Source organism: Drosophila mojavensis, unplaced genomic scaffold, assembly GCF_018153725.1.
Source record: "Drosophila mojavensis isolate 15081-1352.22 unplaced genomic scaffold, ASM1815372v1 contig_136, whole genome shotgun sequence".
Taxonomy (NCBI): Eukaryota; Metazoa; Arthropoda; class Insecta; order Diptera; family Drosophilidae; genus Drosophila; species Drosophila mojavensis.
Window position 1 is genome coordinate 11,908,086 of NW_025318667.1, and position 25,107 is coordinate 11,933,192.

Sequence of the window (25,107 nt, forward strand, 5' to 3'; positions counted from 1 at the left end):
CAATTAGAATTATACTCAGCTCAGCATTAGATGGCAGACTATATATGAATTTCTAATTCAGCTGGAAGTCAACTTCTCTAAGACTATAATAGTTTAATAAGAAATATTGCTGGGAACTAGTTCAGTGTGTAAGACAATTTGGGACCAATTGAACAGGTAAGACCACTCCTAACTAGATCTGCCTGTTGGATTGCTCGAAACTAGTTCAATAAATAATGCCCATCGGAAATAGTTCAGTTTCTAGTACTCACCGGAAAGAGTCGAAATAGTACAGCTCATTGGAACTAGTTAAATTTTTTTTACTTGAGCAAGTTCTACAAGTAATGCTCATCGGAACTAGTTTGGTTTCTAGTACTCTCAGGAAAGATTCATACTATTACAGCTCATTGGAACTAGTTCAGTTTGTGGTACGCACTGGAGCAAGTTCTACAAGTAAAGCTCATCGGAACTAGCATAGTTTCTCATCATTAAGAGTCATACTAGTACAGCTCGTTGGAACTAGTTAATTTTTTTTCCTTGATCAAGTTCTACAGGTAATGCTCTTCGGAACAGTTTGGAGTAGTCATTGGAAACAGTTATACCATTACAACTCATTGGAACTAGTTCACTTTGTAGTGCTCAATTCAACAAGTTCTACAAGTAAAGCTAATCGGAACTAGTTTAATTTGAAGTACTCATTGGATGCAGTAATACTAGTACAGCTCATTAGGACTAGTTCAGTCTGTGAAACTCCTTGAAATGAATTCAATAGGTAAACATCATCTCAACTAGTTTAAATTTATCAGAAAAAGTGGAATACTTCAGCTTGTTACCCTGCCCCGAACTATATACATAGTTCAATAAGCAAACTGGAACTTGATCATTAAGTAAAACTTATTGCGACTAGTTCCATTATTAATGCTTTCTGGAACCAGAACCATAAATATTGTACCTCGAATGGCTCTCATAATACCTTTATTTCTAATTGACTCAATCATGTTGACTAGTGTTATTATCGAAGGGCCTATTGCCTGGGATCTATTTACAATTCGAATTCGAATGTCTGGAATTTAAATGATTTGTTTACGTCACATTTGAGCAGAGCCCGAAGTGATAGAAGCGGAAACACCACGACAGCAGCCCACGTGCCAAGGGGGCGTGGCACTCAGTAAATGAACAAAATAAGTGCAGTTTTGTTGTAGAGCTGGATTTATTTTTTTTTTTCATTGTATTCCTAGAGTGATTACAAAATAGAAGAAAGAGGAAAAAAATAGACACGTTTTACTAGCTACAGCAATTCCATGGCATTCACACACACACACACACGCGCGCAGACACATAGACAACAACACTCACATACACACACGAAGATACATAAACACATATACACATATACACATGCACGCAATGGGTGTCCGTCAACAGTCAGGGCTCACTGTATCTCCTCGTTGATGAGCTTCTTCAGCGTGCACTCGCCGGCGCCCAGCTTATGGAGTATGGCGAGTATCTCCTCGCGATAGCGATCCTTGTGGGCCAGCTCCTCGGGCGTGTACTCCTCGGCGCCGATGCGGGTCATGCGCCAGATGACGTTCAGCTTGGCCTCGATCAGCACGTAGTTGGATGGCGGACAGAAGCGCGGGCACAGCTCATTGATGAAGTGGATCATGTCGCGCACGCTGCACGTGTTGATCCGATTGTTGATCGTGTTGAGGGCAAAGTCCTGGTAGCGCGCCATCTTGGCATGCGGAAAGACGTTCTCGCAGCTCAGGCACCGCCAGTCCGGCTGCAGCGTCTTCGTCTGCACGGGAATGACCAGGCCCTTGCAGCCCTGCTCCCGGCAGAACAGAGCCGACAAATACGTTCCGTTCTCCTGCAATACAACAAATGGAAATCGATCAGACAATGCCGAGCTGACGGCCAATGGGTGCAAGGGTATAGGGGTGAATCCAATTGGATTCCACTTGGCATGAAATTCAAATGCATGCCGAATAGCTGGCAACGCTGTGCCCAGCAGAGACGAGTCTTTTACAACACTGCCTTCTGCTTGCCAGATAGATGTATTTGCAATAAAAGGTGGCAGCAGTGAATTTTGAATTTTGACTGGAAATGGCACTACTGAAAAGTTTTAGATGCAACATGATTTTCTATTTGCACATAAGATAAGAAAGAAACATAATATTCATGAATAATTAAAATAATGCAAATCATAATAATATACGTTTATAGATATTTCGGAAGAGGAAGCAAATGAATATTCAGAAATAATTAAATTTTTTATAAATAATAATGTTCATAGTAAGAATAATGTTCATAATGAGATACAGATATTTCATTGAAAGCTAATATTAGAAAGCTAATAATCAGAAATTATTTAATTAAAAACTATAATATAGCTAGAAATATGTTATTAAGCTAGAAATATGTGTTAAGCAGTTCAGTTCAGAGCAGTCTAGTGAAAGTTCTGCCAGGACTCAAAGAGATTCGCAAATAGGTTCGCTGATTCTTCTAGATAGAAAATTTCACAAGATTATAAAAATGAATAACTTAAGTTAGTTTAAAAATTTAATTCAAAGCGGTGAAAATTAATTTAGCTACATTTGCTAAAGCTACACCCAATGTAAGCATTTCAGATAACTTGTTTTGATAACGGATAACGGTTAAGTAATATTTAAAGCAAATGTTATCAAATTGGATAGTGTTTGTTAGTAGCGGATAATGGTTAAACAATATTGAAAATCAGGAAATAAATTTGATTAAAGATTCACTTTTAATGTTAATTGACTACACTGAATGAACAACATATATGATATTATATGACAATGATTGGATATAAAATCTCGTAGCACATACAATATACGGGAAGGTACAGGAACAGACCAACATCTACTCAACTAGTGTGACTTAACAAGAGTATATTCATATACTTCTTGGGGCTTACATACATATCATCCAAATTCCTATTCAATCAAATTTTTCAGGGCATACGAAATAGAGTTGAGAAAATATTTCCAATCTGAAAAGTTGTCAGAGAATCTGGCAGTTGAGAGAGCCATTCATGTTCACCTGTTCAAGGCACTCACACATAGACACACATACATATCACATATATACTATGTGTATATATTGTACACCATATACTAGATACAATTTGTTGGTTCTCCGCTGTGCTTCTGCTACATCTTTGTCATTTGCATAGTCCGCCCGCATCGGCTAGAGACCGGAATGGCCTAGGTTGCTCTGGGTTGGGTAAGGTTAGATTGGATTGGCAGTGGGGCAGGCGCGGGTACGCGCGGCAGCAGGAGAGCTGTCATACGACTATCAACCACAATGTCGTGGGGGGGAGGGGGTAGGTGTAGGGGGTCGGGGGATGTCATGTCCGAAATTGCGGCAGCTGCCTTGGCTGTCTGTGTCGCCTGGCTGTCAGTTGTGGGTCTGGGTCTCGGTCTGGTCATGTTGCACTAATGAGCCTCACGCTCATGTTCCCGCACTAGTAGATGGAGCACTACCTAGACATATACATACATGCATACATATATATACGACATCTATATCTATATCTTTATATATATATATATATATATATACATATATTTGTAGGTCTGTCGGTTCTGCACCATCAGCGCAAGTTCATGCAAAAATCATACAACTAATCTAATTAAGCGCATTTTTGTCATCTCGTTGCCAAATGCCATTATTCAACTAATCCAACTGAGTTGTGTACATAAAGGTATAAGAGAATGCTAGCCATATAATTCTTATAAGCATAAATATATACATGCAGATACATATATATATATATATATATACACATACAATATATAAATCTGCTTTGGCTTTATGGCAGACGCTCACACGCAGCTGCAGACTCTTTCGGTTCTATTCAAAGATATTTCTTGCAGAGACACAAACATTTCACATTTCAGAAATTCCAATAATTGTTTTATGTCTGGCTAGAGATGACCCATTCCCATTACCATTCCCATACCTATTCCCATCCCCAATTGGTCAATGCTATTTTAGTTACCTATTTCCTGAGCAACTCAGTGGGGCCACTTATGAAACGATTATCCAGCTTTTAGATTTTGATCTTTAAGTTTAAGCAGCAAACGGAAAGTGATCTATGAGCTTAAGATTTACATTTCTTAGCAACTAAACATTTATCCAGCTACAAGAAACATGCAATTTGTAATTATGAAGAGCTCAAACGATAATGTCATCATTTTGGATAAACATTTGGGGCTCCGGATAATAGTTAACTAATATTCAAATTGAAAGACAGAAAGTATTTAAGTGAAAATTATGAAATTTACACAATAAATCAGTTTTAGATTTACTTTGAAATCTCTTGCATAACAGTTAATGAGTAACAGGTATCGAATGATAGCAAAATGAGTGGATTACAAATATATAATCAGCTTATAGTGAATACAACTGTTTCGGATAATTAATTATGACAGCGGATAATGAATATAAAATTAAAGCAAACTCAAAAGTGTCGAGTCTGAAGGATATGAAGCTTAGCCAATTTTAAAAGAACGATTAAGAGTGAGAGCGATTGGTAAAATAGGCTCGTATAACAGATATCACCCAATGAAATAAAAAAAAAATTACTTAATTGATCATATAATAGATAGCAATAAAGGATGATGAATATCAAATAAATAAGTGGAAATGGTGAGCCATATTTTGTTGTAAGACTGACTCAATGGCTATAATGCTCATGTGGATAGTATTTAACGCCAAACACAGAGGGAAATTAACGAATAACAACTATCGTATGATGAAACGGATAAAATATGAAATGCAAAAAGGTCGTAAAAGGTCCTTCGGATAACGATCGATGGAAATCGAATATCGGATATTGGATATCCGGTGATGGAACGCATGAGAGCGGTGAGTCTACTCACAGAATTGTCGTTGCACCTGTCGCAGTTGCACACAAAGTACTTGGTCATCTTGAGGAAAATGCCGCGCGTGAGGTTGCTCCAGAGGATCTTGGTGTAGGTGGTGGTTATCTCGCCGCCCTTGGGTATGTCGCGCGCCGCACGCACCACGGCCAGCCGCCCGTTCTCGAAGTAGTGGCTGGCATTGGGCGTGCACTCGTGGTTCATGATGGCCGTCAGCGGGAAGAGGCCACGGAGCAGCGACTCATGGCCGTCGACCCGGCAGGGCGCCTCGAAGGCGTTCGTATTGAGGACGCCCACGACACGGAACAGCTGATCCATGAAGGGCTTGTCTGTGGTGGGAAACTTGCGGAAGCACTGCGCCGCCTTGATGATCTCCTGGCGATAGCCACGCTCCGCATTCGCCTGCATCGCGTCCACCAGGGCGCGCTGCTCCTTGCTGAGGTAGAAGACGCGCACGGCGGTCAGGATGCGCAGCGAAAGCGGATTCACCACGTCCACTGGCTCGCCCGTCGGCGACAACTCCTTGCACTCCTCGCTCAGATCCTTCGGCTGCCAGCGCTGAAAGTGCGCGCACTCATTGTGGTGCGCCTCCGAATCGGCGCACTCGCCGCACACGGGCAGCGTGCAGCGATGCGGGCAGAGGAACTGCTTGGCACCCAGCAGCCGATGGCAGCAGACGCATGTGTTCAGCTGGGAGCCCTTGCGCGCAGTTGGCCCGACGACCAGGGCGCGCTCCCTGAAGATTAGCTCGCCGGCGGCAATATCCCGGGTGGCGAACACTCCACGGCCGGCGACGGGCGATGGCGCCAGCGTCCAGTTGGGCAGCTCCTCGCGCAGCTCGCCCAGGTGCACGTCGATGAGGCGGGCCAGCTGGTCCGGCGTGGTGCTGCGACTGGGCGCCATGTGGGCGACCATGGCGGCCGTTGTATTAATGCGCTCCACCATGCTCTCTCTGGCTCCCCCTGTCTCCCTCTCACACTCTCGCACTATCTGTCGCTCTCACTCTCTCTCACACACACACACACACACGCACGCACACAGTATCCCTGTGTCTCGCTCCGGCTCTGTGGGTGCGCCTGGCCAGGATCGGCAGAATGTTGCAGCGCAAGGCAGGCAAAGCACTGAGATGACAACGCGTCGTGGCAACGCGACGCGACGTTCGGTTGCGAGTGTTGGCGATTGGCGACTGGCGACAAGACCAGGCGAGCAGCTGGGCAGCAACAGCAGCAGCAGCAGCAGCAACGCCAGCGCCAGCCGAGGCAGCGACTGCGACAGCGACGCCCTCAGAGAGTATTAAACGCAAAAACTAAAAAAAAAAAAAATAAATACAAAAAAAAAGTAAAAGAAACAGAAACACACACACACTCACACACACAAATTAGAGGCAGCAAACAGCAACAACTAGAAAAATATGATTTATCCAAGGCGCGACACACACACACACACTCATGCACGCACACCCGCACTCACACACACACACACACACACTGAGAGTGAGTGAGAGAGAGGGAGAGAGAGGGGCAAAGCCGCTTACGCTTTTGCTTTTGACTCTTATTCAATTTTGTGTTGCATTCAATTGGATTCGATACAGCAACAACAACAACAACAACAACAACAACAACAACTGCTACAACAACAGCAACAACAACTGCTACAACAACCACGCATGACTAGCGACATGGCGTGTTGACGTCCATGACACACACACACACACGCACACACATGCACAGTCTTGCCCCCCCTCCCCTCACGCCATCCTTGCCCTTGCAGCAGTCGCTTTGCTTTGCCTGTCACTTCGATTTGTCATTTCAATTTGTATGACACGCCCCCACCGGCAGACGCCTACTGCGACGCTGCGGTTATGAGCCGCCGCTATAAATACGTAACACTAGCAACAACATAGCCAAAGTGGAAGAAGAAGCAGCAGCAACAGCATCAGGCGCTGCGCCCACGTGGTGCGACTTTCACATTTTTGCGGCTTCCGGCTGGAACCGCAGCGCAGATTTCAGTCTTGCCCCATTTTTATGTTGTGCTGCACTTGGTCACTGAGCGTGGGGCGTGCCACAGCGTTGAGGGACTTCGTGTGTGTGCGTGTGTGTGTATGGGTGCGGGTGTGGGTGGGTGGTTGTGTGGCGCGTGTTGATGCCACATAAATTAAGACATTGCCAAAGCGGATTGCGTGCCGCGTCCATATGACAATGGGCCCAGCCAATGGGCCAAATGGCATCATCATCAGGCACAACGGTGCCGCGACACGTGACCAGGTGGAACACACGCAGGCGACTGCCGCACGTTGTCACCGACCAAAGAGCAGGGCAACAAAAACAGCAAAGAGAAAACATAAACAGAAACAGAAACAGAAACAAGACAACAAGAAGCCAAAATGGGCCAAGCACACACGCACGTTGCGTATACGCCGCATGGGCCACACAAAGAGACAAAGTGCCGCAAACGGTTGGCCCTAAATCTGTTCTAGACACACACACACACACACACACACACACACACACACGCACGCAGCTATCCCTTTTCTTGATACAGGCACAGTCACAGCCACACCCCCAATACGCCTCCACTTTGAATACTTCTCCACACAAATTAAAAACAAATGCACGAAAAAATTAACTAAAGCCAAATATAACAGAAAAAAAATATTTCAAACAAAAACTTGAAAGAAAAAAAGAAACAAGTTTTCTATTTTTCATTCAGTACAAATTTTTGCACAACTTTTATATTTAAAGCACACAAAAAAACATGCATAAAATAGGAGCAAAATAGTTGGCAGCAATCAACAGGGCGCGACTAGGACGATACCCTAGGTATGTGTGTGCATATATAATTGATCAAATAATCTTTAAGAAGTATCTAAATATCTTAAATATCAATATTTTAAATATAATTCTAGTTTAATTGAATTTTGCAGTTGACTGTTCGATTATCGATTTTTATCGATTTTTATTTATATACATATATTTGATATAGAAACGACAGTTATTTAAGCATGTGTAACACTAACAACTTTTACTATACAAAATACAAAATTTAAAAAAAAAATCGATACTTATCGATTTAAGCAAATCAAATACTGTCAATAGATGCATTGATTTGATATTGGTCTAGCTCTTGTCAGCTTTTCCTTCCACAACTCTTAAATGCCACTCACCCGCTTGTCAAGCCCTTTCACAACACTTTGCAGGGAGTATCGGACATATCAGCGCAACCGAAATGTTTTTCTTTTGGCTGTGGACGCACGTCAGTGGCGTTTTGATATGTTTTCTCGCATGTGGCTCGGTCGCGTCTTCGTCGTCCAATGGCCAAAGATTTACAGCAGCGCCCCCTGGCGTGCCGAATGTGCGTGCAAGAGCATCGTGCAGTGTGAGAGGAAGCGAGAGGCTTCACTGAGAGTGCGTGCGTGTGTGTATGTGTGCGTGCGTGTGTGTGTTTGTGTATTTGTACTTGAACTAGTTTGGACCTCCATTAGCTCTTAACCTGGCAGCTTGCCCAGACCCAAAGGAATATGCAATATGACAGACAGCATGACAGAAAGGGTGCGAGGCAGAGGTCTACATATGTATGTATATGTATGTGTATATGTGTGTATGTATGTCGACATGTATGCATGTAAGCATATGCCTAACGGGGCAAGGGATGGACGATTTCATTCAAAATATTTAACACGAACAGCGTCAGCAGCGGGGAACAGAGAACAGAAAGGGCAAGCGGCCGAGCAGGAAAGATTTAGATCGCATCAAGCAACAATTTTCACGTTGGCTCATGGCTCAACAAGTTGTCATTCAGAGGCATTTTGCTGAATGGGAGCGCAATTTGATTGCGAATACCAGACGCTCAAGTGCCAGAACTTTTCATGTATATGTATATTTATGTATGTATGTATGTATGTATGTATGTATGTAATTATAGCTGCATTGGGAAACGACTCATTAGTCGTTGCTTTATTTATTAGTATTTCTATCACAATTACATATAAATTCAGGTTAATTAGTATTCACATTGATTTGGCTTTGGTATTTTGCCATATTCAAATAATCATTCACAATAGCTTGTTTTGGTATTTAGCTGCATTCACATTTGTCAATCATTCACAATTGTTTGTTTTGGTATTTTGGCTAAGCAAACAGTGCATTCAAATTTGAACAGCATTCACAATGGCAATTTTGGCATTCGCCAATGCAGCTAGAGATGAGCAGTGCAATAAATCGATCACAACTATCGCAATTGCATTTCGTGTTTTATATATGTAAATTCAAATAATTTCAACTCAATCATATTCAGTTTTGGTTAAATATTTACTTACATGGGAGCTCAGAAACTTTGGGGTTACGCTTAATTCAGATGTGAAAAGTTAAATTGGGTTGATTATCAATATTTTTGCGAGCAACAGCCAAGCAGCTCGTTTATCCAAATAGAAATCAAGCAACACATTTATTGCCCATCCATTTAGACGCTTTACTTCATATCACAGCTTCAATTGCGAACGAATGGGCTATTAATGTCGGGAGAGTGTTGCTAATACACAGTTGAATGAACCTGGAAGCTCTGTGCCAAGTGCTAAAAATCACACAAAGTGCCGATCAATGGATGGCCGGATGGGCCAAAAACAGATGCGTAATCGTTCACTCGTGTGCGTGTCTATCTAATGCCCTACATTGCGATACACTGGCCCACATAGTGACGCAGATGTAGTTACAAATATAGATACAAATCGAGAAACAGATACAGAGAGCGATCTATATAAAGAGTTATATATACGCATTCAAATACATATGAGCACGTGCATGCATATATATATGTTGAATGAGGTATATCTTAAGGTAGTGCTATAAATATAGATACAAGTCGATATTCAAGTGGAGGGACAGGTGCAGACTCAATAGAGATATAGATAGGAATACAGATAGATATACGATACGCAAAATTGAGATACCAATGGATATACGGATAAGGATATAGAGACACAATGGAAACTCGGATAAAGAAACAAACATGAAGTAAGGATAAAAAGAAAGCTATATCTACAGATACAGTGTTATGGATAAAGGTATATAGATAAGAAAGATATATAAACCGATTTGAAAAAAGATAAAAATATATACGGATAAAAGCAAAGCTATATCCATAGGTAAAAGCACAGATATAGATAAGAATATGTGTACAGATAGGGATAAGAATAATCATGTGAACAGATAAAGATAGAAGCACAGATACATATAGGATAAAGACAGATACGCATAAAGATACAAACATAAGGCGTAGACATATATCCACACAATATATGGATATATTTAGTCATACGGATAAAGCCACATACATATATAAATACAGTTAGAAATAGGGAGACGTTTGCTATTTTAGTAGATCGAATCGCAATCACACACACATAGGCAGAAAAGGCACACAGATATACGCACAGAGAGAGAGAGAAAGAGAGCAAGAGAGAGAGAGAGAGCGCGCGCGAGCTAGATAGATAGAGAGAGAGAGGGAGAGAGAGAGACGCACACAGAGACATCGAGATCGCTTGGTCAACTCACCGTGGGATCCTGACAGCGCGGACACTGGCACATGAAGTGCTTCGTCATGCCGAGAAAGATTTTGCGCGCGAGCGTGGACCAGAGGAGCTTCGTGTAGGACATGGTGATCTCGGCACCCGCCGGGATGCGCTCGGTGGCCGTGACCACGATGGTCTCGCCATCCTCGAAGTGGTGCGCCGCATTCGGCGTGCACTGGTGGTTGAGCAGCCCGGCCAGCGGGAAGAGGGCGCGCGTGACCACCTCCTGGCCATCGATGTGGCAGCGACTCTCGAAGGCGTTCGTATTGAAGGCGCAGACCGTGCGATAGAAGTACTCGAGCATGTCCGGATCGCGCGGAAAGTGCTCGAAGCACTCGGCGGCCCGCTGCACCTCGCGCATGTAGTAGCGGTCGGTGTTCGCCTGCATCGCGTAGAGCAGCTGGCGCTGCGGCTCGCTGAGGAAGAAGCAGCGCACCACGCTGAGGATGCGCAGGGCGCGCGGCTCAATGATGCTCAAGTGCTTGGGCTGCCATTTCCGGAAGAGCTGGCACTCGACGGCGTGCCGCTCAGAGGGCGCACAGTCCGGACAGACGGGCAGGCCGCAGCCGGCGCTGCAGAGCGCCGACTCCTCGCTCTCGCCCGGCGGCTGGTGGTAGCAGTGGATGCAGGTGCGCAAATTGCGGCCACGATGCGCGGTGGGTCCCACCAGGAGCGTGTGCTCGCGGAACAGCTCCTCGCCCTTCTCAATGTTGCGCGCGGCGAACACGCCACGCCCCGATATGGGAGAGTCGCCCACACGCCAGGCGGGCGACGGCGAGCGCAGTGCACCCAAATGGGCATCGATCAAGGCAGCCAGCTCCTGCGTGCTGGCACTGATGGCCATCTGTGGCACATGCTGCTCCAGCTGCTGCTCCATCTGCGCCATGGACTTGGATGGGGATGTGAATGCGAATGCGAATGCGAATGGGAATGGGAAAGCGAATGCTCTCTGATTGGATAATCGAATAAGAATCGAAACGGATCGATCGGATCGAATCGCTTACTCTCTCGAATCGCAACTGACGCATTTCCAATTTGCTATTGCTGTCGCTGCCGCTGCCGCTGCCTCTGCCGCTGCCTCTGCCTCTGCCTCTCTCGCAGCATCTTCGGCATCTCATTAATTGGCGCTGCTGCTGCTGCTCTGTGGCGCTCTGTTTGCCATGGAACAGGCAGCTATAATTAGTCGGGCTTCACTCGGAGCGTGCGACCAGCGCTCTCCGACAGCCCTCTCCAATTTCCCCTATGCCGCCTCCCTTTACCCCTTTGACCCCCGTCCCTTTGCTCCGGCAGCTGCACTCGACTTCCACTGAACCAGCCAGCCAGCCAGCCAGCCACCCACTTGCTGGGCATTATGTAGCCGCCTGAAAGCAGGCAACAAGTTCCGGCCTCGCGTCAGCCGCCAGTTGCAACATGAAACGTTACGTATACGCAGCCAGCAGACGTATTACGTATACGCAACGTCAAGTGCTTCATTAAGGTTCATTGGAGCTGTCTCACTGTGTATGCGTGTGTGTGTGTGTGTGTGTGTCGTTGTGCCTGCATATGACAGGCAGCTGCCAGTTCTCGATGTATTTCATTCAATTTCAATGAAAGGTAACTTTATTAAACCAATAAATATTGCGCGCTCCTGGGGAAGAGCGAGCGAGAGAGAGTGAGGATGAAGCCGGGACATGCGGATGTGCATAACAGCATGTTTATGCATGGATATGCACGTGTACATGTAACTATGTATATATTTATACACTTGCAAGCATAGCTTCACATAGGTATTTAAATAAATCCATTTATATATACATCAATGGAATCATATCACATAGATACATAGATACATAGATACATAGATACATAGATATATATATACATAGATACATAGATACATAGATACATAGATACATAGATACATAGATACATAGATACATAGATACATAGATACATAGATACATAGATACATAGATACATAGATACATAGATACATAGATACATAGATATATATATACATAGATACATAGATACATAGATACATAGATACAAAGATACATAGATACATAGATACATAGATACATAGATACAAAGATACATAGATACATAGATACATAGATACATAGATACATAGATACATAGATACATAGATACATAGATACATAGATATATATATACATAGATACATAGATACATAGATACATCGATACATCGATACATCGATACATAGATACATAGATACATAGATACATAGATACATAGATATATATATACATAGATACATAGATACATAGATACATCGATAAATCGATATATAGATAGATAGATAGATAGATACATAGATACATAGATACATAGATACATAGATACATAGATACATAGATACATAGATATATACATATATACATAGATACATAGATACATCTCTCTCTCTCTCTCTCTCTCTCCCTCTCTCTCTCTCTCTCTCTCTCGCTCTCTCTCTCTTTCTCTCTCTCTCGCTCTCTCTCTCGCTCTCTCTCTCTCGCTCTCTCCCTCTATCTTAACTGATTCCCATGCTCTATCTCTCGGTTTCATTCTTACTTTACAGTTCCTCTATATTCTTCTCTCCATCTCTCTCTCTCTGTAACTCTTAATATCTCTTTCTCTGTATATCACTTGCCATTCAGAAATATCCGTTCTCACGTTGCCCGACCCATATCTCTCATGTAGCTTTCAAATAATATCTGCACATATACAATTTGTAACACTCGATATATAGTTTTATTTCAATTAATTTTTTTTTTTTTTTAATTTATTTATTTTTTTTTTTTTGCTGAACATGAACATGACACATAAACGCGTTGATCATTTTAGGCTTAGTTTGTTAAGGGCTACTACTTCTAGTTAAAAACTATGCAAGTACAATGTGAATGAGGCACTTGAATGCAGCACATCTGGATCTACAGATATGCTCTACACATATATAGTTCCGTTATATTCGCAGATATATGTATTTGATTGTAGTCAAGAGACGATTTAACAATTTGTTTCAATTACAATTTCCTTTCGAGTTTTGTAAATGCTTAAATTGGGATATTGCTGTTGCTCTATATACATTGCACCTGTGTGTGTATGAGTGTGTCTGTGAGTGTGTGTGAGTGTGTGGATAAGTGTGTATATGTATGTACATTTAATTATTGCACGCCTTAAACATAAACTTTATAAATATATATCTGTAAAAAGAAAAGCAAAAGGAGGAAACTAAACAGAGTAACGGAAGCTCAAGAACTTCATTTGCTCTTAGTAGAGCACATCATAAATAAATGTAGAATTCTTTCTTTTTTTGGGGGGTTTTCCTGGAAGAGTTAGGATAAACGTTGAACGGGCATTGGAGTTATTACAGTTATTAATATTAAAGTAGCATCAAATGTGATTACGATTAGTATTTAGTTGTATGTTTTATGTTACACAAGGCACGTTGATGGGATAGTTGGCTCTAACTCTAGCTCTGGATCTGGACTGGCTCTGGCTCTGGCTCTGACGGCCCGGAGTTGGGCGAAGATGCCCCTCACTGATACCAGGGCTGGCGACGCACCCATTGCAGTCGATTGCTGGTCTGATCGGAGCGTATCTTAATGCTGGCGCCCTCAGCAGCGCGCACCGTTTCCTTGACCTGGAATCGATGAAGAGTCATTGGATTAGGATCAACTCCCATACTTGATCATCATTCAGCTACTTACGCTTTGCATCAGATTCTGGGCATTGCCCACCAGCATCTCGGTCGCCTCGCGATCCTCATCGGAGCCCTGGGCGCCCAGCATGGTCGCCTTCACCGTGGACAGGATCTTCAGCTGGGTGCCAATTGTCGGTATGCGCTCGCAGACCTGCAACAGATTCGTTCGGATGCGCCGATCGGTGCACTGGCGCGCCAGCTCCTTGGCCAGGCGGGTGACATCCTCCGATGCCTCGGCAATCATCTTGGCCGTGGCAATCAGCTCACGCTTGCTGCCACGCGAGTCAGAGAGCACCAGCTCGCTCAGCCTGGCCATGAGTTTGGCCATGCGCTTCGCCGCCGCGATGATTTCGTTGTCCTTCGATGACCACTGACGCACCTCCTGGTGCAGGCCGCGTGCGGCAATCTGCAGAAGCAAGCGCATTAGTCTCGGACCCATGGAGTTGCTATTTACCCTGCTTGGAGGCTTACCAGTATGGGCTGATTGGCATGCGGCATCGTGCGGAAGACGCCCTCGTCCTCGTCGTCCGTCTCCGGCGGTGGTGGACGCACGGGCGCCAGGCCCTCGCGCGGCAGTGGGGGACGAGGTGGTGCACGCTCAGCTGTCAAATAGAGAGAGAGAGAGAGAGCGAGAGAGAGAGACAGCATTAGCAATAGCCCAATTCGATTTCATAGACTCATCACCCACCATTTTGATTGGACAAATGCAGCGCACTGAGCTCCGGTATGGGCGGCGGCAGCGATGTGGGCAGTGGCGGCGGCTGCGGCGGCGCAATGGCATCGCGCACCTCACGCACATCGCCCAGCAGACGCTGGAATGATTTCTTCCAGGCGGCAGCCGCAGCCGGATCGGCAATATTCGTGGCCACCAGCTTGGCGTCGCCCACCATGGCGGGCAGCGAGCGCTCCAGGTTGTTGGCGGCCGAATTGAGGCGTTCGGTGAAAATGGGATCCTCCGAATTGTCCGCCTCCTGCTTGGCCACCAGCAGCACCCGATTGATCAGCCGTGCTATGTTCGAGGTGTTGTCCACCATCTTCTGGGGCTGGCGCGCATGGATGGCATCCTCGCAGAGCTTGGCATACACCTGCATATGCTCCTCGGATGTCTTGATGAAGTCAGCCGGATCGGTGGCCTGGTCGCACAGCGTACGCATGCGCAGCACCGTATCCGCATACTGTTGCTTCAGATTCTGCAGATGCTCGTCGGCCGCCTTGCTGGCCGGATAGTTCATCCGAATGCGTCCGGCGTTGATCAGCTGCGGCGTCAGCGAGTCCACCTGGGCAGCCGACGACAGCAGAATCTCGGCAATCTTCTTGTTGCCACAGGCACCGCCCGCGGCGACCATGCGCGAGGTCTTCGAGGCGCGATCGCTGAAGGCCTGCAGATTGTTCGACTTCTGATTGAAGTTCTGCTCCCGTCCGGGCGTGCCCTCCGGCAGCATCACAGCCTCCGTGAACTGTTTGAGCGGTGTGCTCACATCCATGAAGTCCTGCACGATGCGATTGACCAGGGCGTTCTGCACGGCGGCCTTCAGCTCGTACAGCTTCTGGGTCAGCTGCTTGGCGGCCTGCTTGGCAGCTGGCCCGGTGCCGGCCGCTTGGCGCTTGAGGCGCTCCACCTCGTCGCACAGCTGCATGATCTCGGCCTTTTGGTGGCCCGGACAGCCCTCGGCCACCTTGCGTCCCTCCTCGACGATCAGATTGATCGCCCGCTCGCCGAGGCCGCCATCATTGACCTCGGGATTCTGCAGCCATTTGACCGCCTGCTCGAGCCGGCCCTGAATGGTGTGGGCGGTCTGCTGGACGCCCGCCTTGTCCACGCCGGAGACCGCCTGCCGCACCAGGCCCTGGAGCTCGCCGAGGCGCGCCCGTATGCCAGCGGCCAGGTCGACGGCCTGCGGCGAGTTGCCTTTGCCCTCCTGGCGCAGCTCGCACAGATTGTTCGCCATGGCGCTTATCTCGTCCGCCAGCTTCCGGATCGGATACGAGTCCTGGGGCAGGCAGCGCTCCGATATCTCATTGGCATTGTCGATGACCTGACGCAGCGCCTTCTCGCCGACGCCGCCGCGCAGGGCATAGGGATTCGAGAGCCATTCGTTGGCCAGCTCCATTTTGTTGCTGATCGCGTTGCTCAGCTTCTTCAGCACGGTCAGGTTGTCCAGCTCGCTGGTGTCCTCGTCGTAGGTGGTCAGCTGCAGGACTCGTATGATCTCCTGCAGTTCGTCGGACATGCGGGCGGCCAAATAATTGCGATTCTCGGCCGCCTCCTCGGCGCCCTTGCCCTGCTGCTCGACAATGTGTATGTAGACCTTCATGCTGCAGATGAGGATCGGCGCCAGGGTCTTGACCTGCTCGAGGCAGCGGACGAGAATCTCGCTGTGCACCTGGTGGGTGAGCTCCTTCTCGCGGGCGGACACCTCGCGGGTCACCTTGCTGAGGCAGGGCGACAGATCCTTGAGGAACTGCACCAGCTGCTCCATGGTGCCGATGATCTCGGCCACGGCCAAGTAGTCAAGCACACGCTTGCACTCCTGTATGATCTTGCGCACCTCGCTCTCGTCGAAGCAGAGCAACAGCGAGGAGGTGCCCTGCAGTATGCCGCGGCTTCCCTCAATTAGCTTCTTGCGCGCCGGCCCCGAATACGGATCCGAGCGCAACATATCGGAAGCCTCCTCCAGCAACTGCGAGGCAGTCTCCACGCGATGCAATGCCGCCGGCATATCCTGCCTCAATATCTTGTCGTCCGAGCTGTTGATCGTCTCCCGTCCCACCTTCACCAGATTCGCCACTGCCGCCGAGACCACCTGAACGGGCCGGCTAAGGTCGGGCATGGCGTTGCCATCCTCGGCCTCCTCATGTAATATCACCAAGCGAGATACCTAAACGGGACGAAACCAAATTCCCATTAGCTTCTGCTTTCCATTCTTCCGCATTTTACTAAATCTACTGCAGCTACCAGAGTCTAAGCAAGCTCTACTGCTCAATGTGCTTTCAGCTCTAAGCAAACTTTAAGCTTTTAGTGCTTGAATTGCAGCTTTGACTTAATTTTATACTTTACTTGTATTCAACAAGCTTTAAGCTGTGTTCATTGACTTTATGCACTCTACCTGAGCTTAAAGCTTGCACAACTTACAATTGCAAAAATATTAACTCCAGAGCGCATAGCTTAAAGCTCTATAGAAAGCATCAAGTTTCATGTTTGAGCATTTTCATAGATCTTCAAGTTACTTGCAACAAATATCAAATAATTTAGTTAACGATTTTATTTTTAAAAGTGATATGCTTTAAGCTCTGAGCAAGACTTAAAGCTTTGTCTTGCTGGCTACTATCTTAGAGCTTTGTACAAAAAAATAAAATAAATGAACTCATAAATTTTCTTACAACATAACTCTTAAAAAGAGAGCTTTAAGCTTTCAATGAATATAGTTTAGACTGCTTAAAGCTTCTACGAGCTTTAAAGTAATTATTCAAGTCATTTTAACTGAAACATATGTATATGTATGCCAGAAAGTTTATTTGTTAATCATTTTAACCTATTTGGAAATAAAACCCTTTTACTTTTCAAAGTAGTCAAAAATATATAGATATTTGAAAACTCGTAATGCTCATTGAATTATTTTGCCGTCTACAATTCAATTAGTTAGTTAGATTATTGTTTACGGCCAGATGGATTATAATTTTATTTATAAACTCAGCATAACTCAGAGATTTAACGACCTTAGCAGCCAGTGTCATTGCGTCATAGCCAAAAGCAGAGCTACAAGTGTTACACGCTCTCTCTCTCCCTCTCCCTCTCGCTCTCGCTCTCAATTAATCGCACTCACGCTTGCTCTGCCTCTCCCTCTCTCTACAACTATTGGCTAATAGCTTTACCAGAGACCATAAAGAGTCTAACAAATCATTCATCAGTTGGAATTGAAGCGTGGGACTCGGACTTGGACTTGGATTTGGACTTAAACTTGGAGATCGCATTGATATCGATGCGAAATCGATATGGAGACAACTTGTTTTTGCCGGTTTCGTTTCGCTCTAAACTATTCGACTTCTCAGCTATTTTTAGGCATGAACTGTTTTGTCCGACTTCTCCCCCACACATGAAACGAAACTCAGCTGATGCGAGCCAGATACGGGTCGAGTTGATAAGAGCAGCTCACAAGGGCTCTTCAGGCGAATCTACTATTCAAATAAGCTGATCCAGTATTATCATGAACATCATGAACTTAGTACAGTTCATTTCGTTTACATTTTTGTATGCGTCAATATTCTAAGAACTTTTATATTCTTATAAAAACCCCTAAGAGCATTATGATTTTGCAATTTACAGCTATCCATTTGAATTTTCTTTTTTTTCAAATATGTATTAATATTTATATATTTAAAACAAAAATATACGTCTTTCTGACTCATTTATTTTTTAATTTTAAAATTCAAATACTATGTATATTTGATGAACTACGTTTGAAGTACAAAAATAAAAGAAAATTATATTATTAATTTAAAAAAAAAAAAAAAAAATGTGATAATTAAAAAAAAATAAAAACATATTTCAAAATTTAAAAACAAAAAATCAATAATAAATTTTTAAATGACAAAAAAAAAAAAGATAAATATTGAATATTTAAATTTAATACCTTATTTATTATTGAACTTTGGTTTAATACATAGATATTAAAACAAAAAATAAGCTCAGAGCTTGATAAATAGATATCTGGATAATTAAGTTAATTAAATGAAAGCTCGAAATGTTTAGTAATTGAAAGCTATGAAACCTTTTGGCAATATATCTATATAGAGTTCATATATATTCTATTGTTTTTGAGTGGGAATATCACATATGTTAAATCTCCTGGTAGGCTGCATAGCTAATATCAAACGATATATGCCAAAAGGCAGTTCCCAGACAATTCCATTCCATTCCCTCTAACTGCAATTGTTCAATTCCATTTCAATTTCGCTTGATGAATTAATTATGTAATTAATTTGATAAACCCCCTAAGGCACTCCCCCATCGCAGCGTCGCCCTTTTGTGCTCTATTTGTGGACCAATTTGCTAGCCGGGCATCTAAATTTAAACATCCGAAAAAAAAAAAAAAAAACAAGAAAGATCTCATTAAATGTGTGTGTGTGTGTGTATGTATGTGTGTGTGTGTGTGTGTGTGTGTGTGTGTGCCTCAATGTGTTGATTGATGTGCTGAACGATCATTTTTAATTCGGTTTTCGCCAGCCATTCATACACCGTACGCAGACGCCACCCCCACGCCTCCTGCCCCACCCGGGATCCAATCATCCCCCTTTGGCTGGCGATGAGTCACCATTTGAGTTTCGGTTCTTGGCACAGTTTTGTGCCTCATCTAAGAAATCTTCAGTCAGCCGTATCAGCACCCAAATACACCTACACCTACACCTTGTCGTTGACCCTCCCTCCGCACGGCGCTGCCCTTCTACGCGCTTCTCAAACGCTGTTGTTTGTTATGTTTCATCAACGTCTTCCACATGTTGCGCCCAAAGAGAACGATTTTCTTTAGCTTCTCTTTGGCGCAATGATTTCATTTTCTTTCGTTTTTCGTTTTTTCGTTTTTCATTTGTTTTATCTATTTTTGGAATCTTTCGTTTTCGCGCGCTCTCCCTCTCTCTCTTTCTCAATATCTGTCTCTTTTTCTCGTTCTGTTTGGCTTTGTTTCAGTTTTATTAAATTAATTTTGTTTGTCCTCAGAGGCTCAGGTTGTTGCGATATCAGAGGAAGCAGCAGATCTATGTATATATATTTATTATTCTGCTGCTGCTGCTGCTGCTGCTGCTTCTTCTTCTTCTCTTGGCCTTTCTGTTATTATTATTATTATTATTACCTACCTCATTTATTTATAGAACCCGCAAAAGATTTGTTAAGCAAGCATAGCAAGCGAACGCATCTTAAAGTTTGTTTTTGCTGCTTAGAACGCTTGGATTTTGCCTATGCGAGATAGATAGCTATAGATCATAGATATATATATATATATATATATATATATATATATCTATGTATATCTGGCACAGGTACACATGCTACACAGCTGCTGGAAACGTTCGTTTTTCAGGTGTGCAAATACGAAAAATTAACTAACTAGAAATATATAGAATCGTGTAGATGTACATATATATGTATGTATATATGTACTTATGGATATGTAAGATTCTATATATCTCTTTAATAGATTTCATGCATCAATTCGCCACAGTGAACTCGCTTTACACACAAATTTGATCATTAAATTCGGCTTTTGGCATCAGTGGCGCAGCCAACTTAATGCGCCTATGCAGTTACTTATGGCGTTGCCATACATATCAAAACAAATATAAGTAATATAAATAGAAAATCTAGTCAAGAACATAATGAATGACAATACACTCTGCAATTTCCTAGTCTAAAATCTAGTCTAGATCTATTATATATACCTTAACGTGAACTAAAGAGCTATGACAGCTATGAGAACTATGATCTATAATCTATGATTTATGGATCTATGATCTATGATCTATAATCTATGATCTATGATCTATGATCTATGATCTATAATATATGATCGATGATCTATACATATACATACATATTTATAGACTATTCCAATATCATTTGCTACCAAATTGTCATCAAAATACTTTTAGTTCTTCATAAATTTACCTTTTTAGGCGCCAATTTGCTGGCTTGTTATAGCTAGGCAATGTTATAAGGTTAGGTAATATTTCCTTATGGATAAACCCGATTTAACGTAGATCATTTCATTAACAATCGCTTACCTGCTGGGCAACAGGATCTAATATGCTCTCGATAGTTTTTGTGTGAAAGACGGGCATTTTAGCTGCTACTTCTTTAGCTTTACAGCTCTCTCAATGTGTGTGCGTATGTGTATGTGTATGTGTGTGTGATGGTGGATGGGTGTGTAAGTCTAGGTGTAGGGTATTCCAGATATTCCTTCTTTGCCAAGCCAATTTCAATGAGATCTGCAAAATAAAACAAAACGATTTAATTTACATGCATATATATGTGCATGTGTGTGTGTGTATGTATATAGTATGCTTGCTTGTTATCTAAACATACAGATTGAGGTCGCAGATAATGCGAAACTGTCACCTGTTGAAACATGAACAGCCACACTGAGAGCAACTTGTGGAGAATTCAACTAGAACTAAGAGCGATTGAAGATATCCGGACCAGACTAAGGGGTATATGATGCTGTTTTAAAGATACTATTTCGAAATATGGAAGAGGCACTATAGTAGAATCGATATACCGAATGATTTCTAGGGCTTATAAAGCTGTTATAAAAGTTGTTTATCGATTTCAAACGATATCGATGATTTGGCAAGTGAACTGCTTAGGCTTAGAATACTAAAAGCCATATCGATTTTAATCGATCAATGCAGCGTAATAGACTTAATCCTCTGCTCTGTGATTGCTCATCAAGAATTTTTATACAAATATATATGTATACTTAACAAAACCAGTATGCCTCAAACATGCCTTCTCAATGAGTATTCAGAGTATAAAATTAGATTATCTTTATATTTAAATATTTAAAATATCATATTTAAAATATCTTAATTTCTTTGGGAATCTTAAAGAAAATATAAGTCCTCTAATTTGCTTAAACTTAACTAAACTCGAGCATATACATATGTTTTCTCTCAGTGTAGACACTATGGCGCTTATCTAGGCCGGGCATAGCCCAGCAATTCGTATGAAACTATCTCCAGCTGCTGCATATGAGAATTCTTAAGAACAAATTTTCAATTTCAATTTGAATTCAGTTTTGTTGTTGTTGTTGTCGCTGGTGCTGTGATTGTTGTTGTTGTTAATTTCGATTAAAATGTTTCAGTTTGCTTGCGACTGTTTCATTAATGATGACGCACACTGTGAGGTCATTGCGAGACATTTTCGACACACTGTTCAATGAGCAGGAGGCGGAAGAGGCGGGGCAAGAGTGGAAGACAGAGGGAGACACAACTTTGATGACGCACTGTTTACACAAATGTCTCGCTGTCTGTGCGTGTGTGTGTGTGTGTGTGTGTGTGTGTTTTGGGTGTAGTTCTTTATCCGCTGTCCGATATCCGCACCCTTGGCCAATTCTCGTAATTGGCAATTGGATTTGCAGTGAAAGTGGCGAGGTGGTAAAATGGCATTGAAAGTGCGAGTTCCGCAACAGCCAGACAGGTGGCTAATAGAGGGTGTATGCTACTCTGCGACTGTGTAGGTGCGTGTTGGTGTATGCATGTGTGCGTGTCGGTGGGTGCGTGGGTGTGTGTCGTCCGTCTACATTGAAAAATATTGAGTGGCAAGGCGTTTAAAGCACCTTGCTGAAAAGCAAAATAGAAATGAAAACTTAAAACACAATGTAGACAACGATCGCAGTGCACTGAGAGAAATATAAGAGAATAATACTAATACAAATATTAAATAAATAAAAACACATAAAATAGAAATAAAAAATAATAAAGAAACATCAAATAATATTATTATATAAATATCAAATAGCATACAAATGAGTAACTAAATAAAATAAATAAAAAAAGAAACCTAAAATAAATATATTGAAATTAAAATTCCATTATAACATTCAATAATAATATAATATAAGTATTAAGTACAAATAAGACCAACAATTTATATTATCAAGTCTCAAGAACGCAATTTTCACGTTACACATAAACAAAATATTTAAACAAAAAAATTCGAAATTTTTGCTTATTGTTTTTACACTTGAAAAAAAAAAAAAAAAAAAAAAACGTACTTGAGCTGTCAAATTTGAAAGTATTTACACTTGAAGAAAACTTTATATAAAAATCGTTACCAATTTAGGCTCAATCAACCTATTTTAAATGTTTTAAAAATTTATTACAAAATTTACAACAGCGTTTCGTTCTGTGTACGCACAAAATATGAATCTAATAGGCATGTATATATCGCTATTTGTACAAATATAGAAATGTGCGAACACTTCCAATATACATATGTATGTACATATGTATGCATATACGCACACACATGTATGTCTATATATATGTATTTGTGTATATCTGTGTATATTGATACATAATGACTGCCACTTATGGCATTTAGTTAGCGATCGATTGCTGCTGCAACAATAACAATATAACAACAGCAACAGCTACAGCAACAACAAAAACAACAATCAAAAATAAAAACAAAACGAAATACCGAACAACAACAAAACATTTTTTTGTGCTATGTGGGCAGCGGGGTTTATTGACTGGACTACTGCCATTTATGGTCAACAAATTGTTGCAACTATTTAATATGCCAATAAATACAGGCACGCACACAACTGCAATTCACATACATATACAATATTCAAAATGCAAACGGATAACGTTTTGGGGATAATACATTATGCATATCAAATTTCGCATTATCGTTTATCGAAACGTGCATAGTTCGCGCAGCTCATCTTTAAGCCAAGAAAGTGTTCGATAAGCATAAGAGACTTATCGAAATGTATGCATGACTGCGGCATGTGTGTGTGTGCGTGTTCGTGTGTATGGGAAGCTCCAGCAATGCTGCAATAATAACAAGCACAGCAGCCGCAACCGCAGAAAAGGCAGCGAGCACGTTCTGTTGCTGGCGGCATATTTGTATATTAATTGTACATTTTGATTGCTGTCAAATATGCGCAGAACAATGGGAATCGTCAATTGAAAACAGCTGCAGGCAAAATAAGCCCCAGGGACTGGTTAATTGTCCCCCATACAGTGGTGCAGCTACCGAATTTGGAGCAACGATCGCAGCGCTGCATGGGCAAAACTAAAAGAGAGATAGGAAGAAGCGCGCGCGCGCAGGGCAGCGCACAATGATGCGCGCGCGTGTTTGCTGCGCCAAGACGAGTCTACACACATTTGCATACATATTAATATATGCATCCATGTGCGTGTGTGCGTGTGTATGCACGCATATACTAATGTTAATTTGTGCGCGCATATTAATTTATTTAGGGCACACGCACACATTCATAGTACTTAAATACATATACGTATATGTATGTATGTTTATGCATATAGAAAGCTGCAACTGCTCTTGTTTACATGATTGGTTCTTATTAATTGTTATTTTTTCACGCACATTCGGCTTTTTTTCGTGCTTTTATCTTTAGCACTTCTTCGTGCGTAGCAACAAATAGCTAACACACACATACACACACAACGCGCACAGGGCGGCAGCAACAATTGGCTCACAAATCAAACAACAACAAAAAGAAGAAAAGAAAAGAGGAAAAGAATAAAGAGCACAAAACAAAAACTCCGTTGCTGATGACAAATGCAACTTAGCTGCTGATTTAATGCGAATTTTTGACAATTGTACGATTCATACGCTTTCTTTACACTCACGCACACAATCGGATTACATATACACACATATGTATATACGAATATGTGTATAAATATAAATATGTGTTATCGCCCGTATTTACTTTTTAAATGTTTGCCTTATTCGCTGTGGCTCTGGCTGTCGCTCTCGCAGCGGCTTTTGACTTGCTTGCCCGACTGTTCTTTAAATACTAAAAAAATGATTGGGGGCCAATATCTACCTTGCGCCGACAGCAACCACAGCGACGGCGACGCTTTTGTTGTTCGCTACGTATCTATCTTCTTCTGCTCTCCATATCGCCATCATTTCTGTGGCGCTCACTTTTAACATTCTCTCTGCCTGTACGTGTGCATATATGTGTGAGATTGTGCACGTGTGTAAGTAAGAGTGAGGCATACTCTCCCCCTCTATGTTATTAACTTTGTTGTTGCTATTTTTAATGATGTGCCTTAGTTGTGTTATTCATAAAAATATATATGTATAAATATAAATACTATTTGCATTAAAGTTCAGCCACTGCGGAAAGCCCAGAGATCGAACAGATCAGCATGCCAAGCTTGTCTCAAAAAACTAAAGCTGTTTCAAAGAATTAATCATATTACTAATT

General features: G+C 42.8%; 2 protein-coding genes across 5 annotated transcripts; both read right to left on the reverse strand.

Moving 5' to 3' along the window:
- Positions 1-1,170: 1,170 nt before the first annotated feature.
- On the reverse strand, positions 1,171-11,457 carry LOC6585259 (SET domain-containing protein SmydA-8). Of its 3 annotated transcripts, none has more exons than XM_032732677.2 (2): positions 10,436-11,428; positions 1,171-1,849 (listed from the first exon to the last, which is right to left on the reverse strand). In XM_032732677.2, the coding sequence occupies exons 1-2, from the start codon at positions 11,336-11,338 to the stop codon at positions 1,412-1,414; spliced, it is 1,341 nt and encodes a 446-aa protein (XP_032588568.1). In that variant the 5' UTR covers positions 11,339-11,428; the 3' UTR covers positions 1,171-1,411. The 3 variants fall into 3 exon arrangements, with proteins under 3 accessions (XP_032588568.1, XP_002010892.1, XP_032588569.1); XM_002010856.4 differs by lacking the exon at positions 10,436-11,428 and adding an exon at positions 4,887-6,053; XM_032732678.2 differs by lacking the exon at positions 1,171-1,849 and adding an exon at positions 5,303-6,192 and having other exon boundaries at positions 10,436-11,457.
- Positions 11,458-13,577: 2,120 nt separating this feature from the next.
- LOC6585261 (vinculin) lies at positions 13,578-24,710 on the reverse strand. Of its 2 annotated transcripts, XM_032732676.2 has the most exons (7): positions 24,604-24,710; positions 20,918-21,121; positions 20,802-20,834; positions 14,832-17,022; positions 14,615-14,745; positions 14,151-14,549; positions 13,578-14,083 (listed from the first exon to the last, which is right to left on the reverse strand). In XM_032732676.2, exons 4-7 carry the CDS (start codon positions 16,972-16,974, stop codon positions 13,979-13,981), a joined length of 2,778 nt encoding a protein of 925 aa, XP_032588567.1. In that variant the 5' UTR covers positions 16,975-17,022; positions 20,802-20,834; positions 20,918-21,121; positions 24,604-24,710; the 3' UTR covers positions 13,578-13,978. The 2 variants fall into 2 exon arrangements, with proteins under 2 accessions (XP_032588567.1, XP_002010894.1); XM_002010858.4 differs by lacking the exon at positions 20,802-20,834.
- Positions 24,711-25,107: the final 397 nt, after the last annotated feature.